At 61.8% G+C, this 16,418-nt stretch overlaps 6 protein-coding genes across 6 annotated transcripts; all 6 read left to right on the forward strand.

Annotated features, from left to right (window-relative positions):
- Positions 1-634: 634 nt before the first annotated feature.
- Positions 635-2,260, forward strand: LSCM1_04234 (uncharacterized protein; the record flags this gene model as incomplete). The annotated part of the gene is made up of 1 exon (XM_067321747.1): positions 635-2,260. The coding sequence occupies one exon, from the start codon at positions 635-637 to the stop codon at positions 2,258-2,260; it is 1,626 nt and encodes a 541-aa protein (XP_067177978.1).
- A 1,321-nt stretch (positions 2,261-3,581) lies between these two features.
- On the forward strand, positions 3,582-6,245 carry LSCM1_04235 (uncharacterized protein; the record flags this gene model as incomplete). The annotated part of the gene is made up of 1 exon (XM_067321748.1): positions 3,582-6,245. The coding sequence occupies one exon, from the start codon at positions 3,582-3,584 to the stop codon at positions 6,243-6,245; it is 2,664 nt and encodes an 887-aa protein (XP_067177979.1).
- Positions 6,246-6,966: 721 nt separating this feature from the next.
- On the forward strand, positions 6,967-7,296 carry LSCM1_04236 (uncharacterized protein; the record flags this gene model as incomplete). Its single annotated transcript, XM_067321749.1, has 2 exons — positions 6,967-6,985; positions 7,009-7,296. Exon 2 carries the CDS (start codon positions 7,045-7,047, stop codon positions 7,294-7,296), a length of 252 nt encoding a protein of 83 aa, XP_067177980.1. The 5' UTR covers positions 6,967-6,985; positions 7,009-7,044.
- Positions 7,297-8,197: 901 nt separating this feature from the next.
- On the forward strand, positions 8,198-9,550 carry LSCM1_04237 (uncharacterized protein; the record flags this gene model as incomplete). Its single annotated transcript, XM_067321750.1, has 1 exon — positions 8,198-9,550. The coding sequence occupies one exon, from the start codon at positions 8,198-8,200 to the stop codon at positions 9,548-9,550; it is 1,353 nt and encodes a 450-aa protein (XP_067177981.1).
- A 750-nt stretch (positions 9,551-10,300) lies between these two features.
- LSCM1_04238 (uncharacterized protein) lies at positions 10,301-11,707 on the forward strand (the record flags this gene model as incomplete). Its single annotated transcript, XM_067321751.1, has 1 exon — positions 10,301-11,707. The coding sequence occupies one exon, from the start codon at positions 10,301-10,303 to the stop codon at positions 11,705-11,707; it is 1,407 nt and encodes a 468-aa protein (XP_067177982.1).
- A 1,302-nt stretch (positions 11,708-13,009) lies between these two features.
- Positions 13,010-15,451, forward strand: LSCM1_04239 (uncharacterized protein; the record flags this gene model as incomplete). The annotated part of the gene is made up of 1 exon (XM_067321752.1): positions 13,010-15,451. One exon carries the CDS (start codon positions 13,010-13,012, stop codon positions 15,449-15,451), a length of 2,442 nt encoding a protein of 813 aa, XP_067177983.1.
- Positions 15,452-16,418: the final 967 nt, after the last annotated feature.

Consider the following 16,418-nt stretch of genomic DNA (forward strand, 5'->3'; position numbering starts at 1 on the left):
CGTGTCCCCAGAGAGGGAATGGAGTGACAACCGCCACAGCTGCATCAGCTGTCTGGCTCGCGTGTCCCCGTGGAAATCTTCTCGATAGAAGGTGCCCAGAGTGCTCACTCGATGTGCATACAAGGGCGTGCGGAAGCGGATGGCGTTTATCAGGACATCGTCAGGCATGTACGAGGAGTTGCTGATGGAGTCACCTTGTGTAGCGGCATTCTGGGCATCGCGGCGCTGGAGCGCTTTCACATTCTGTTTGCCCATGAACCCTTCCCTTTCCCTCTCTCTCCCTCACCGTCACACCACACACACACACACAAACACACTTACACAGTCATGCAGTCATACGCATCTTTGGATAGATATTTTTTTTTGCTCTTGTCGGCACTTTCGGGCAGCCCTGATTCTCCAGCACGAAAACGCGCATCCCCTCACGTATTTCTCACCGCACTCTCCACACCCGCACCCGCGGAGGAGACAGGCAACCAGGCTATCAAGACGAGGACGGGGAGGAGTGGGGTGGGGGCGGGGAGAAGCAGACGCATCCACTCTCTTCTGCACCCTTCCCTCAGAGGAGAAAGTCGCTACTTCATAGGCGAAAGCACGCAAACACACGTAGTCGCAGTTACAGAGTAGCTTCGAAATGGCTCAGCAACAGCCTCATCGGCAGTATGAGGGATATGATGACCCCTTCGATCTGCAACCCCCACCGGCAGGCGCTCGCGATAGCGGCGCAGGGGCGTACTTCGCCGGGGCGCGGCCGTCACCCCCCTTTTTCACCTCGTTCTCCAGCGCCACTGGCCTTGTTCGGCGCTCCCCGCAGCACACTGGTGCCACGGCCGTCGCGACGAATGCGTCCATCGGTGCCACCTCGACCAGCTACCAGGGCTCGTACGGCTACTTCCACACGCAGGGCAATAGCATTGATGTCAACAGCGGCTACAACAGCGATGTCGGGAGCTCTGTGCCCAATGCGCTTTATGGAGGTGGCAGCAGAGGCGGCTACCACAACCCGAGCCCCTCATCACAGCATCCGGAGGTGGTGGTAGGCGGTAGCCAAACAGCCGCTGGGGCATCGGGTGCGAACTCGCTAGAGCTGTCGCCTGGGGTATGGGCCGCAGGGCCCGGTGTAAATGGTTCGAGTACTACTGACCGACGATCCTCGCAGCTTTCGCCGCGACTGCGAGGGACTCCATCTTTTCAGCCCCACAGCGAGGCCAGCCGCGGGCCTGTGGCGGGCAGTGCAGTCCACGGCGGCTCAGCGCGTCCGCTAGCCCCGCAAGCGTTTCTGCCGTCGGAGCCCATGGTGCAGCCCTTGTCACTTTCTCCATCGCAGCAGCAGCAGCGGCGGCCGCATCATCAACAGCAAGTATGTGGGGTGCGGATGCCGTCGCCGACAGGCAAAAGTATGCAGCGGGGGGCAGCGAGTGGGGCGACGCCGCCGGAGGTCGCGTTTGTGCAGCGCAGCGCAGCGTACAGTACGAGTCCTGTTAATGTGGGCAGCCCTCGGATGGCCGTTCCCTTCGATGCCTCGGGCAGTCCGAATACCACTGGCGACGCTGTGCCAGGAAGCAGCAGCAGCAGCAGCGGCGGTCGCAGCGCGAGTGGGTTTTGGGGCCGCCTGATGGCGCAGATTCTGCCGGCGCTAGACGACCATGCGGGAAACCCTCGTAGTGGAATCGGTGCTGGCGCCCTCTCCCCGACTGGCGAGCGCCCTCCACATCAGCTGCGGTTCGGCAACCCCGCCGACGACCTGCCGCTGCTGGAGGAGCTCGGCATCTTCCCACGGCACATTTGTGACAAAGCGTGTGCCGTGCTGAACCCTTTCAAGTCCATAGGTGTCTGCGCAGCGAAGGACACCGATCTGGCGGGCCCCGTCTTCTTCGCCCTCTCATTAGCGGTGCTGCTCTCGCTTCGTGGAAAAATACAGTTCAGCGCGATCTACGGCCTTTTCGTACTCGGCGTGGGCTTCTTCAAGATTCTTCTCTCGCTCATGCGGCCGCGCGGCGGTGTACCACTACAGTTTGTTGCGAGCACGATCGGCTACGGGCTGCTTCCAACGGTGCTGCTTGCCGCCGTGCGCACCGTTGGCCTGTGGCTTATAGGTCTCCGCGGCGTGCTGCCTCTGACGCTGCTGATGGTGGTATGGTCGGCGTGGTGCGGGACGACGCTCGTGGTGAAGGGGCTTGGGATGGAGGAGCAGCGCTACCTTGTTCTATACCCAATGCTTCTGTTCTACTCGACGTTTAACGTCGTCGCAGTGTACTAGGCGAGGCGCTGGCTCAAGTGCGAGAGCGAAAGAGAAGCACAGGAGGCGTCGCGCGTGCCCCGTTAATCGCCTCCTTTACTCTCCACCACAGCGCGTGTGGGTACGCCCCGTGTCTGGTGGTGGGCTAGACGATGGCGGGATGGACGAGCTCGCTTGGGTGAGGGGGAGAGGAGGGAAGGATGATGAGGGCTGAGAGCGGAGAGAGACGTACCTGGCTGATATCGCCGGCATCCATGGGCTCACGATGAAGGCGGCCGTCACGCTATCGCTGCCAACTTCATGCTGCGCTCCCCTCATCCTCCCCGCTTCCTCCGTTGTGTAGGTGTCTGCGTGTGTGTGTGTGTGTGTCCCTTGACCTATTCAGCGATGACATTCCTTCACCCTCTCCTCCCCCTTGCTCTGCACTCGTGGCGGAACCTCTCCCTCTCGCTCTCTTCACCACCACCCCCCCCTGCTCCCCCGTTCTCTCAGAACGAGGGAGCAGATCGTGCCGACACTCCGCAACCAGTCTATCAGCGCTGCCGTCTTTGTGGAGAGGAGGTGGGGGACTGACTGGGTATGAGCGACGCTCGCGGGTGGCCGCCCTCGCTCATACCCTCTTTACCCCCCCTTTCCCCGCTCTCTCCTCATCCACTTGTTTCGCCTGGGCACGCTTCGCATCGCGCGACGGTAAACAGCGAAACCGCCGCCAAGACGGACATGTGCACTGAGGATGTCTTCGCCGTCCCCTGCCTCTTCTCCTTCCCCCCTTTTTTTAAAGGGGGGCGCGCCCATCTTTGCCCTCACTCTCAACACGTTACTTCCCTCCACCGACGCATCCTTCGCTATTCACCATCCTCGTCGCCACTGCAGACCTCTGGCTTCCCCCGGCACGTACACGAGTGACTACAACGACGCATGAAAGGCAGGTAAGGCGCGCGCACACACATACACCTACACATACACATAAATGCCTGCTCCCGATTCCACGACGGCAAGCCCCATCCTCCCACCCACACCGGCAGATATTCACCACCCCGACCCGTATCCCTGCACTGTGCGAAGCATTACAGTCGCATAGAGGCACTCACTCACACTCGCATAGAGGCACTCATTCATAGATCACACAAGCCCATACACATACCCACACGCACATAGGGAAAGAGGGAGACTCCCCCCAGCCCCCCTCCCCTCCACTGACGCACCCCATACACGCTAATCGGCGCACAATTTCTTTCTTTCTTCGCCTTCCGTTGTGTCTTCACTCGAGAGTCATCTACCCACCACTGCTCCCCCTCGCTTCGCCTCGATTGCTCTTGCGAAAACGGCGAATCTTTGGCGAATGCCCCGAAAAGCCGCCGCTGCTGCAACGCCGGTTAGACAAGCGGTTGAAGGTGGTAGCTCGTTCCTGACACGACATCCCTCTCGCCGTGGCGGCAAGGCCGACGCACGCGCCTCCCCGCCAGACGCAGTCTTCCCGCTGGAGACGCTGCTCGACGAGGCCCCCCACACCGGCCGCGAGGCGGAATATGAGGCGGTCGTCGCCTACGTCTCACGGCGTCTGTCGCATGAGACGAACACTTCCCTCTTTGTGTGCGGCGGCTGTGGGTGCGGGAAGACATCGACGGTGAAGCGCGCGTTGCGTGCCATGTCTGCGCGTGTGTTGCCATGTGATGCGACATCACGTAGTCTCATCAAGCACAGCACCCTGGAAGAGCGCGGCTGGCGAACTTGGGTGGAGAGCAGCGATGCCGCCGCGTCTGCCACGGCCGGCGCGGCTGGCGGCGTTCGAAAACCACTTCTCGCTACACCCATCAGCTCACCACGGTCGTCGCAGCAGATGCCGGCTGAGGAGGGTAGCACCCCCGGTAGTGCGAACGGACTCACGCCCTCGGCCTCCGCCTCCCTGGCCGCTGCGCTGTCGCACACCACGTCGCCAGACACAAGCCTCGCCTCCCCATCGTCGTCTACCGCAGCAACGGCGGCCAGGATTGAGCACCTTACTTTGTCCCCACCCGAATCGAGTCGGCCAAGTGTATCTAGCACCGACTCCGCTTCCACTGCTTTGGCAGCAGCCGGCCCAGCTCGCCGTGCGAAGCGCAGTCGTGCGGCAGATGAGTGGGATGACGGCATCACGGGCTCGGAGGAACTAAACAGGCAGGCCACCGCACTCTTCACACAGGGCCCAGGCGCGCGGCGGCGGGCACAGGAGCTGGCGCAGGAGGCGTCACCACGTGCTCAACCAGAGCCGTACAGTCTGGGCTACTTCTGTATGCGCTACCCCGAGTTGTTTTCGAGTGGTGGCACTCGAGCAACAGCATCGAACGCTTCGTCAGCCAATTCGAAACATCGTCAGCTTTTCGGCCACTTTGTCAACTGCGCCGACCTCAGCGGCCCGCTCTTGATCGAGGTGGTGTGCGATAGCATTCGGGCAACGTGCACTCGCACCGACGGTGCCACGCAGCTGCTACTCCAGTGGCTTGCGTCGGTCGGCACGACGGCGTCGAATCGGGGACATGCCATCCGCGATGCAGCTGCTGAGCCGCATGCCGGTTCTACCTTTACACCCTCGAGGTGGCGTGCAGGCCCTCCGGCGCTGCATGTCGTGGCGCTCGACGAGGTGGAGTACCTGCGCGGCGGCGGTGCCAAAACGCTTGCCCAACTGGCGGAGATCGCCTTCCAGCACCCCGCACATCTGGCCCTGATCTTCATATCTAACCACCGTGCCTTTGTGCACGTGCCGCAGACGATGCTGGAGCCGCTGCTATTCCAACCCTACAGCGAGGCACGGCTGAGGGAGATTGGCGCCAGAGCCGCCAATGCCGAGCTGCAGCGGTGCGAGCAGCTCGTCTGTGCAGAGTGCTGCACATCCACTTCACATGCGGCGAAGGGCACCACAAGAAGCGCGAGGGCGCGCAAAACTGCGCCCTGTGCGTCTGCGGCTGCGCACCAGCATTGGCGCGCCTCCGATGTCGACATCAAGCCGCGCCTGTACGACTACATCGCCCGAAAAGCACTCCTTGAGTTTGCTGGCGATGTCCGGCAGGTCATCGCCATGTGCCATCGTGTCGTCTCGGTTGCCTGGCAGGAGGTGACCGAGGCAAGGCTCAAGAGCGCCGCTGCGGCTGCTCCCGTGCCGACAGCGACGTCTACATCCATGGCGGCCGCGCGCAGGAACAATAGCACCGCGACTGTACGAAGTGCATCGACCGATGACTTATCCTCCAAGCTGGAAGATGCCGTTGAAGCGTACCGCGCGGGCCAGTCTACAGCGGCAGCACCGCGAGCAGCAACCGCCTCCTCAGGTATCTCAAGCTCTTCCTCAGACGCCGCTGCCGCCAATGGCACCTCGTCGGCACGGTCCAGCGGTGCTGCCGGCGTATCTGCTCCATTCCTCGCCACAGCAGCAGCGCCTGCCTCAGCTTCCATGCCGCCGACGCCGTCCTCCGGTGTTATGACGCTGGCCAAGAGCGTTCGTGTCCTACAGAGCAACCAAGTGGAAAGTGACATCGACAAGCATGTCGGCACCCTCCCAGAGCAGACTCTTTACGTCCTCAGCTGCATTGTTGTCCTTACATTGCGCAAGCAGGAGGAGCGCATGTACGCATCGACGAGCGTTGGCGGCCGCATCGGCACAACCCGCGCGCCGGGAGCGGGCCTCACCGCGGCTCAGCGCGCGCTGCCAACACTGTCACTGAAGATGCACGAGGTGCACCAGTTGTACACACGACTCATGGCAAAGTTGCACTTCCCGGCGATGCGAGCAGATGGCTTTCCCGTACAAGTGGAGTGCCTTGCTGACTTTGGCGTGCTGACACGGCCGCAGGTGCGCGGCACCGATCGAGTCTTCTCGCTGAACGGGACATGGACATTGCCAGCAATGCAGGCGGCTCTTGTAAAGCGTGGCGAGGCGATCAAGCAGGACCGTATGGCTGCCGGCGCAGGGGCCATGATGGAGAACCGCTTCGAAGAGGTGCTCCGTGAGCTGGCGAATTTGCCCCGGTAGCTGGACGCGCGGTTTGGGCGCTGCCGCGGTTGCCCTTCGCGCGCACTTATGTGCTGGGGACCACGGCGCAGGGGCAACGCGTGAGGGCAAGAGTGAAGGAGGATCAGCCCGAGGCTTATACACGCATGTGGCTCGCGCTCACAAGGGGCTTGCCCTCCGAGGGGTGGCGTGTGCTTTCCTGTGGTGCATCTGTACGCCTATGGCTGTTTCTGCCAGTGTGCAACTGGGGGCGTACGCCGCTGCACCTGCTGTGTTGGTCTCTTATCCAGTTTGCCGACAGCTCTGTGCCTCCCTCCCTTCCCCTCTCCCGTTTCCGTCCCCGTCTCTCCCCTCAACATTCGTCCTCTATAGACTCAGCACACACTAGCATTCATCTTTTCCTCGCTTACTTGCGCACAGCGGTCTCTCGCTTCTGTCTTTGTGAGTGCGTGCGTGGTCCTTGCCGGTGTGCAACGCCGTCTTGTGCTGTTCTCACCCCTTCGCCCCTCCCTCTGCCTACCTGGAGAGGGTGAGTGCGGCGCTGGCCGCGCTGTGAGCTCGTGCTCATTCCGTCGTCTCTCGCGTGCCCTCGAGACAGAAGCCCAACTGCCTTTTCCTTCGTCCTGATACCTACTCCACCCCCTCCCTGCGCTTCGACTGCCCTCTGTTTCGCTCTGCCCCCCCTCCCCTCCCACACACACGCACACCCTCTGCCATCACGCAAACATACCCACGGGGCACATCCCTTCTCCTCTCTTCGGGTCTGTCGTGGGCTTCGATACAGTGCCGTTCCGCCATTGACACCTCCCACGATTTCGCCATGCCGCGCGAGATTAAGACACTGAAGGAATTCCTCGCCATCTGCTCCCGCAAGGATGCGCGGTGCGTGAAGGTGAAGCGCAACCCGGACGCGACGAAGTTCAAGGTGCGCTGCAGCCGCTACCTCTACACGCTTGTCGTGAACGACAAGAAGAAGGCGGACAAGATCGAGCGCTCCATTCACCCGTCCGTGAAGAAGATCGCCGTGACGGCCCGCTCGCACGCCAAGACGAACGCCGGGTCGAAGCAGTAAGAGCGATTGCAATCAGCCCGCGCCGTCCTGCAAAGCGCTTCCCCTCCTCCTCCCCCTCCTCAGCCATCGCTGCATGTCATCTCCCCCCCCCCCAACAGAGATGGAAAAGGCTTGCGAGCGGGCGGGAGGAGGCTGGGGAGGAGGGGAAGCGCGGTGTGAGGGCACCAACGTGGGAGATGGAGGTTGAGCTGGCTCACGTGGAGCCCCACTCCACCGTGCGCGCCGGCGTCGCTCCTGGGAGGCCCGTCTCTGTCTATCTGTATGCGGTGGGGCGTTCACCCAAATTTGTTTGCTCATTTTTTTTTAGCGGAAACGAAAAAAGGGGGAAAAACAAAAACGGTGGCCGCGCCATCGTCGAGCGCGCCAATCGCACGTGCGGACAGGGCCGTCGGCATGGCCGTATCGGACCCGCACTCGCACCGTCTCCACCTCTCTGAGCCGCTACTTTATGGATGGGCCGAGGTGGCGATCTCTTGCTTTCCCCTTCTCTCGCCCAGAGCGGGGGCCGTTGGGCGACTGTGCAATATGATAAGGTGCGATGTCTCTCCATCGACCACCACGTTGCCCGTTGCCAGCCGACCTTCTCTTTCGATCCCCTCACTTGCCCCCCTCTCCCCCTCTTCCCCCCTCCCACCGCTGCTTCTCTTGAGTGGCAGCGCTATCGGCGAGCCTACATTTACCTCCACACACACACGCGCACGCACAAAAACCGGGTCAGAGAGGACGTGATCGAAGGCAGGAGCAACGCCCACCCTAAACAGTGGAGGAGTCTTGGCTCGCTTGCCTTGCTGCTGGCACTGCTGGCTCGGCGTGTTCCGCGACGCACACACACACATCCCCTCCTTCGTCTGTGCCGGAAAAAAAAATACGCACGCGCAAGCAGCCCATTCGCCGCGTTGCCATGAAGCCAAACGGCGCTTTCCTCATGGGCGCTGGCGCGGCGGCATCGAGCGCGCATCCGCAGGCCGGTACAGGTTCCTGCGCCAGCCGCAGCAGCACCAACCTCAGTGGGCACCCTGCTTCAGGGGCCGCGTATGGTGAAGCCCACGCGCGCGACCTTCTTCGGGACCTGCCGGGTCACCGGATACTCGTCACGGGCGGCTGCGGCTTCATTGGTAGCGCCTTCATCCGCCACATCCTTCTGCACGCCCCCGAGACGGTGCATGTCTTCAACCTGGACACGCTCGAGTACTGCGCTGGTGTGGACGCGGTCCTCGGAGCTCTCGCCGCAGCTGGAGACGACGGCATCGCCGCCTCGAGCGGTGGTGCGCCGACATCCGATAACGAGAGTGTCACTGCTGCTTCCTGCTCCTCATTCTCTGCCATATCACTGGCATCACGTTACCATTTTATTCTTGGTTCTATACTCGATGCGGCCCTTGTGCAGGAGACGCTGCACACTCATCGCGTAGACGTCATTGTGCACATGGCAGCACAGGCGCACGTCGACAACAGCTTTTCCAGAAGCCTACTCTTCACGGAGGTGAACGTGGTGGGAACGCACACGCTGCTCGAGTGCGCGCGACAGTACGGCCAACTGACGCGCTTTTTGCACATCAGCACAGATGAAGTGTACGGTGAAACCCCAGCGACGGCGCCACCGGCTAACGAGGCGTCGACGGTGCTGTGCCCAACGAACCCGTACGCAGCGACAAAGGCTGCCGCGGAGCACCTCGTCTCCGTATACCATCACTCGTTCAAGCTGCCTGTACTCATCTCGCGCGGAAGCAATGCGTTCGGGCCCGGCCAGTTTCCTGAGAAGGTGATCCCAAACTTTATTCTGCACGCACTGCGCCAGGAGAGGCTGCCGATCCAGGGCGATGGCCACCAGCAGCGCAGCTTCCTCTATGTGGAGGATTTGGTGAGAGGACTTTGCACCATCCTCGTGCGCGGCAGCGTCGGCGAAGTCTACAACGTCGCCACCGTTGAGGAGTTGTCCGTGCACGAGGTGGCGCGGCGGGTCGTCGCGTGTGTTGCCGGTGATGACCTCGGCAAAGTGCTCGCTACTTCACGTGCGGACTTCGACGCCTCCCATGTGCGCTACGTGGCGGACCGCGCCTACAACGACGCGAGGTACTGGAGTGGAAGCGACAAGTTGGCGGCGCTGGGCTGGGCGCAACGGGTTTCATTTGACGAGGGGCTGCGGCGCACGGTTGCTTGGTATCGCGGCCATCCTTGGGAGGCTGGCGGGTACTGGAAAGGCGCGGGTCCGCTCGCCACCGCAGCCCCTTGCAGCACCTCTCCGCATCTTTGACTGGAGAGGGGGAGGAAAGTGACTGGGCCTCCCCCCACCCCTTGTGTGTCACTCACACCGCCACCGCCTCCCCTCCCCTCCTGCATGCCCGTATCGCCGTCGCACGTTCGTCTCATGACCAGCAGAGGGCGGTGGTGGAGGGGGAGGGCAGGTGCCGTAAAGGTCGAAAGGTGAGGGGGTTGGACATAGGGTTTGTGAGAGGCGCGCATGTGCAGAGTCCACAGCATAGGCGGCGGGGCGGGGGGGAGGGGTTGCCCGTTTCTGTAGGCTGCGCTGATTGTCTTTCTTCACCGCCGTATGCCACCGAACTCTGAGGGACGTGGCGAAATGTGTGCGAGAGAGCAAAACAGTTGACCGCCGCCGCAGCGCACATCGCGCCTGTGCGCTGCTGCCGCAGTGCCCCATCATTTTCGTCTTTGGACAGTAGTCGGGGCCCAAGTGCATGCAGCGTCGCGCGGCGCCTTCTGCCGCTGCCCCCTCCCCCTTCCTCCCTGCACGTCCCTCACTGCCACGACGTTGCCGTGCGCTGTCCCCCCTTTCAGCCTTCTGTCGCGGTTCTGTCAGCTTTCGAGGCTATGCCATCGATACCCCCTCTTCCCTCCACTTTCCTCGCCTCAGCAAACACTACCCACTTAAATTATCTACGCCAGCAGGTGCCGTTGCGAGTGCACACTCAGAGAAGGGCGCGGAGAAGCAGACGCCTACAGAGCGGCAGGGGTGAAGCAATCACGGAGCCAGAGAACGCTTTCCATGCGCAACGCAGCGACCGAGGCGCTCTTGAGCGCCGTCGGTGCTACTGGGTTGGCCCTGACGGAGGACGGCTTTGCGGAGCACATGGACGGCATCGATCCCCTTCGTGAGCACCGCCAGTCTTACCACATTCCCACGACACGCGATGGCACGAAATTTGCGTACTTGGCTGCAAACGCGCTGGGGCTGCAGCACACCGGGGTCGAGGCTTCCACCGCAGCCTTCCTGAAGAAGTGGCGCGAGCAAGCGGTAGGGGGGCATTTCATGCAGCCCATGCCGTGGCTGGAGATGGACCAGATGTGTGTAAAGGACATGGCAACCATCGTGGGAGCCAAGGACACGGAGGTGGCCATCATGAACACCCACACAGTGAACCTGCACCTTCTTCTCGGTGCCTTCTACCACGCGCAGGGCGTCAAGAAGAAGGTAATGATTGACCCTCATAGCTTTCCAAGCGACGGCTATTGCCTCCTCTCGCAGCTCGAAACGCGCGGGCTAAACCCCGCCGAGGACCTTGTCAAGATTCCGGCGTCGAGTACGGCGGGTTGGAACGGCCTCTCGACTCCCATCTCGACGGAAGCGTGTCTCTCTGCTATTGAGAAGCGCGGCGACGAGACGGCTGTGCTCTTCATGCCGGCCGTGCAACCCCTCACCGGCCAGTGGCTCGACGTCCACGCCATTGTGAAGGCCGCGCACTCCAAAAAGATACTCGTCGGCGTTGACTGCACCGACGCCGTCGGCAACATGCCGCTGCACCTTCACGACTGGGACGTCGACTTTGGCTCCTGGGGCACGCATACGTACCTGAGTAGCGGGCCCGGCAGTGTCGGGTGCCTTTTTGTGCATAACAAACACACGTCCAGCACCGTCCCCCTCAAAAACGTGAGCGGGTGGTGGAACAGCGACATGGGCAGCCGCTCCTCGCAGCACCGCAGCTTCGAGCCGGCGCCAGGCGTCTCGCCACTGCAGATCAGCACGCCATCGGCGGCCTGCTACATGGTTCTGGCACCGTCACTAAAACTGATGACTTCGGTCGGGATGGAGGCGATCAGGCAGAAATCGTTGCTGCTCACGGCCTACCTCGAGCTTCTTGTGAGCGAGCTCGTGCCCCCAGGCTGCATCGAGATTGTGACGCCGGCGGATCCGAGTCAGCGCGGTGCCCAACTCTCACTCCGTATTCTTCCCAATAAGCTGAGGTTCAGCCGTGGCGCTTCGCCGGGGTACGAGTGCGGCGCCGGTGGGGCCGTGGAGGCGGACGACGCTGCCCTGCTCCAAAGTCAGCTGCTCGATGGGGGCGTCGTGATCGGCAAGTGCCTACCGAACCTGGTGTCTGTGGCACCGGCGCCCCTGTACAACAGCTTCGCCGATGTTCTTCGTGCTGTGCGCGTCATCGCGTCTCTCTTCTAGTCAGTCTGGCGGGGCACGAACCACTCCGAGAGGGAGCGACAGAGAAGGAAAGCGCTGCCCATGCGAGGCAACATTGTGCGTCAATTGCACTTGCGCGTGCACGTGGTGGTGTGGTGGTGAGAGGAAGGGGAAGGGAGGTGGTGGGGCAGCTAAGAAGAAAGAGGCAGAGGAGGGAAAGAGGGCGATGAGCGTGAGCCGCCGCTGCACAGCTCCTCCCTCTGAGCGCGCTGTCTCCTCTTCCGCTGACCTTCCACATGTGCTCCGTATCAAATCAGCTTCTCTTCCAGTGCCTTCCGCTGTCGTGCCTGACACTCGTGTGCGAGTGATATGCGTGGTGGATTTCGGCATTCCGTGCAGTTATATGCATGCACCTCGGCATACGTGTGTGTGTGTGTGTTACTGGGAACCTTTGAAGGAAACGCCACAACGCATTCCTTCCCTCTACTGCAACGCTTCCCTGTTCCCTTCGTTCCCTCCAATGCCTCCACACCACCACGTGGTCGGTGCCTTCAATACACGCACAACAGTGATGCACTCTAACGTGCGCGGGTTGCCGCACTGTTTCTCCTTTGCGATCGCTGTCATCTCTCTTCTGGTGTGTGCGTGTGTGTGTGTGTGCTTGAGCGCTTATATATATATATATTTCGACTGTTCTTGTGCAGTCGCAAGTATCCATGGTTGAATGGCCCCCTCCCCCCCCAGAGGTGCGAGCCATGCCCCATACGTCGGCGCGCACCGCTTCCATTTCCCCTCCCTCCCTCCCTCATCTTTCGCTACTCTCCGCTTCCTCGGGGAGTCTGTGCGTCGACGGCTCAGCTCCCTTCACCGCAGCAGACCTCTGGTCGCACTGCGCGTGCGCTTCTGACCGCGTGTCGCTGTGCTTTTGCCTCGCGCTCTCTCTCTTTTCCTCTTCTAACAGATGGAAAGTGCTTTGAAGAACAGAAGCGGCCCTCAGCGTCTCGTGCCCGCCCGCGCCTAAGCGCAGGTGCTGCCTGTCATCGTGCTACACGTAGGCGAACTGCGTCGCCTGCGACATCACCACTGCCATCATCATCCCAGACATCACTCTCTCTCACCCGATGCTACCCACCCTCCCTCGTTTCCTCCCCCTCTTCCTTACCTGCTGCCGACTCTGTGGCCCTTGCCTTTGCATGTGTGTTGCTCATGTAGTGGGCCACTCGCCCTCCCCATTTCGTGCGTTCAGCCTCGCACCCTACGCACGCACCACGCTCCTGTGTTTTCCACAGGCGACAAGGTTTTGCGGTACGCCCAACCACTGTCCCCCCCCCCCCACACACGCCCATGGCGGACTACGCTATCGACTCGGCCACCCGCCGCAGCAACGGGGTGGGCGCCACGTCCATCCTCGATGACTCGAGCTTGCTTCGCAAGTTGATCAAGTCTGCCAAGAGTGCGCATAGCACTCTCGGCCGCGCGCTGGATACGAACCTGTCTCACCAGCGCTTTGGCGGGGTCGAGATGGAGCCGAGTGCGCTGACAATGAACTGGCGCGAACGAAAGCGGCAGATGCGGCTGCAGCGCGAGATGCAAGCTGCCTGCGACTCCATTCATCTGCGCGCAACGGGGGCGCAGAGGGGGCAGTGTGACGGCGTTTCAGGGGCACCTTCGACAGGTGGCGCACCGCGTGCAGCAGCCGCGGCGGCTCTCTCAGCGGCAAGTACAGCCAAGGAGGGTACCGCTGACAAGTCGCAGCTGTTCATTCAGGCACTTCCGACGATGGCGCCATCCATGACGTCCGCTGCGGACGATGGCAAGGAGGCCCTCGGTGGCACGAAGATCGGCGGCGACGACCGCGGCTATATCACTCTTATCAGTGCCGTTCCAACCTATCGGACAACGCGACTAATCGAGGACAACTACGAGCTGATCAGCAGTTTTCGCGCCTACCGCACGGATGCACTAAGGACAGAGCAACAGACTGCCCTCCGTGACGTCTCGGCGCCCCACCCCGACCTTCTGCTGCAGCTAGCACCGCTGCTCCAGCATGAGCAAGGCGATGAATCCACTCAGCAGCATCTGCTTGTAGATCGGGAGACGCTCCCATATCACCTCCGCCAGCTCTTCGCACGGTATAGTGCGTCAGAGTCAACATCGGTGGCGCATGCCGATGGAGGCGAGGAGGCTGCGGCGCATAGCCCTGAGTCTCCATCGCCGGCGGATGGTACTACGAACACTGCTGCCGCTGCACCCTTAGCTGCCGCCGCCAAGGGCACCTGGGCCTTCACCTGCCAAGGCCGTCCGAACATACCGGGCGCGCAAAGCAGCAGGCCCGTCGGCGGAGCTGGTGGGGAGGATGGCGGCGACAAAGCTCGCCGCCGCCTCGCCGGGCATCGCCAGCCGTGTCTCGGCCAGTACCACGTGCGCTACACCGTCGTCGAGCCACGGGTCTGTGGCGGCTATGTGGCCCCGCAGGCCTCCGCGAGGGACAATCAGCAGAAGGATGAGGCAGCGCATTGCACCTCAGGCGCTACAGGCGACCATCTCGCCACCGGTGACGAGACACAGAGAGAGGACTGGCTAGCGGCCACGTCCACCCGTGGTCTGCACGCCGCCGATGCCGACGCTGCTGTGCACCGTGGGGGCAGCACGCACGGCCGCAACATCAAGGGCAGCTCCATGTTTATCTCAGAGTCGCCGCGGCAGATGAAGCACGGCACAGCAGCCCCTGACGTCTTCTACTGGCCGTATCCAGATGTACGCTCAACTTCTCAGCGGGTACCTTGCTTTGTGCAACTTGACAACCCTACCTCACGCCGCCGACGGGAACCTCTCGTCTCAGGAGTGCCAGGCTTGGTGTATGAGGTGTGCGGCGATATCGCTGCGAACCAGCCACGGGCAGTGACCATGGATCGGACGACTGGCCGCGGATCGCATTGGTACAGTCGAGCGCCGACCAAATGCAGCGGCGAGCCTCTAGATGTGGATGACGCGCTGCGTGCGACGCGACCGAAAGAGCGGGCTGCGATGCTGCCGCCACGCTCGCACTCGAGCAACCTAAATATAGGCCAGGCGCGTGCGCTATCCGAGGTGGACACAAGCGTCTCTGTCGAGCGCGATTTAGCCTATCCGCCGTCCATTATCGGTGACCCAACGCAGCTGAGGCACATCCGCGACTTGGGTAAGGTCCTCAGCCGAGCCAAGCGTGAGGAGCTGATGATGGGCAACATCGGCAGCGGCGCAGGCAATGGTGTGCTTCCGGAATACACGGAGGAGGCGTGCGAGTGGACGCAGAGGCGTAGTCGCTCCGCCCTGATTCACCCCCGAGCGCCTGGTCACCAGCCGTTGCACGCGCCAAGCATTACAGAGCTCGGCGAAGTGCCCTCGCTGACCCTCACGAAGCCGCGAGTCGGGTGCACGACGGATCTTGGCAAGGGACAAGCTAGGCCAGTGCACCTGCTGCCGTTGCACGATCTCACTTACGACGCCGAGCCAGGGTACGCACTCACCGGCCCACGCGTAAAGGGCACACCATCGATCGGCCGCACTGTGACGCGCCAGCAGGTGCGCCAGCGGGCTGCGAAGGAAGGCTGCGGTGCCCCAGTAGTGTACGATCCGACTGACTACCTGACCCCCCACGCCAAGTTGGTGCCAGACTTCGAGAAGCAGATCACGAAAGAGCACGAGTTCCGCGGTCACCGGGTCCAGTCGGAGCGGTATCTCCGTCTCTTCCCTTCCGTGCCTGGGCCTGGCCACTACACACTCAACTACTCACAGGTGGAGTAGCGAGAGGAGCCGAGGCGAGGGGGTGGGGAAGAAGAAGAGCCACGACGGGTACCAGTCCTTCTCTCCCCCTCCCTCTCTCTCCCTCTGTGTGTGTGTGCGCGTGCACGATCTGTTATTGAATGAGCGTCTCCCCTGTGTTGTTGTGTTGGGTCTTCTACACTGCAGGAGACTCGGCGGCCACATCACAGACATGTGCGCATTGACTTCCTCGCACGCGCACGCACATATATATATATATATATGGATGCAAACGGGAAGATAGAGACAGAGAGAGAGAGAGGGGGGTCTCTTCAGCGCCAACTCCTCCACACCTTCTCTCGCTCGTGCTTTTGTGTCGCTCTGTGTCTTTTCATGCGCTTCCCCTCTCTTGATTTCTTTTCTACTTCACGTCCCCCTCTTCTCTGAGGACTGAACGGCCACATCGTGGCTTCCTCCCCCCTCCCCTCCCCTCTGCCCCACTGGACTTATCCACCAGCAGCCTCCCTCATGTAAACAGCCTCTTCTCCTTTGCCCCCTCCCCCCGACTTCTTCGTTTCTCCTCACCTGTCCGCACTCTCCCTTTCCCAACTCTTCAGCCACATCATACGCGCATGCGCCGTAGCGCGTCCAGCAGCATACGCCCGCGAGAGCAGTCGTCAGGGGATAGGCCCGCGCGTGCGTAACGGAAGAGATGAGGTGTGTAGACGTGCCAGGATAGAAGGGAGAGGGAGAGGGGGAGGCTAACGCCACTTCCACTGCCCTTCTGTGCAGGGGCCCATGCGCGTATTATCTCTCTCTCTTTACTTTCCCTTTCATGTATTTCGGGAGTAGCCAGCAGATTCTGTGATGCGTGTATGACCACTCGCGCCGGCCGCGGCTCCTTGTGGTCGCTGCCCCCCTCCACCCCATCGCACGCATACAGTAACTTGATGTACAGTAAACTTTTCTTTGTTGGTGTCGGTGACGTCGTGGTCGTACCCCCCTCAAC

This window comes from Leishmania martiniquensis, chromosome 26 (genome assembly GCF_017916325.1).
Source record: "Leishmania martiniquensis isolate LSCM1 chromosome 26, whole genome shotgun sequence".
Lineage (NCBI taxonomy): Eukaryota > Euglenozoa > Kinetoplastea > Trypanosomatida > Trypanosomatidae > Leishmania > Leishmania martiniquensis.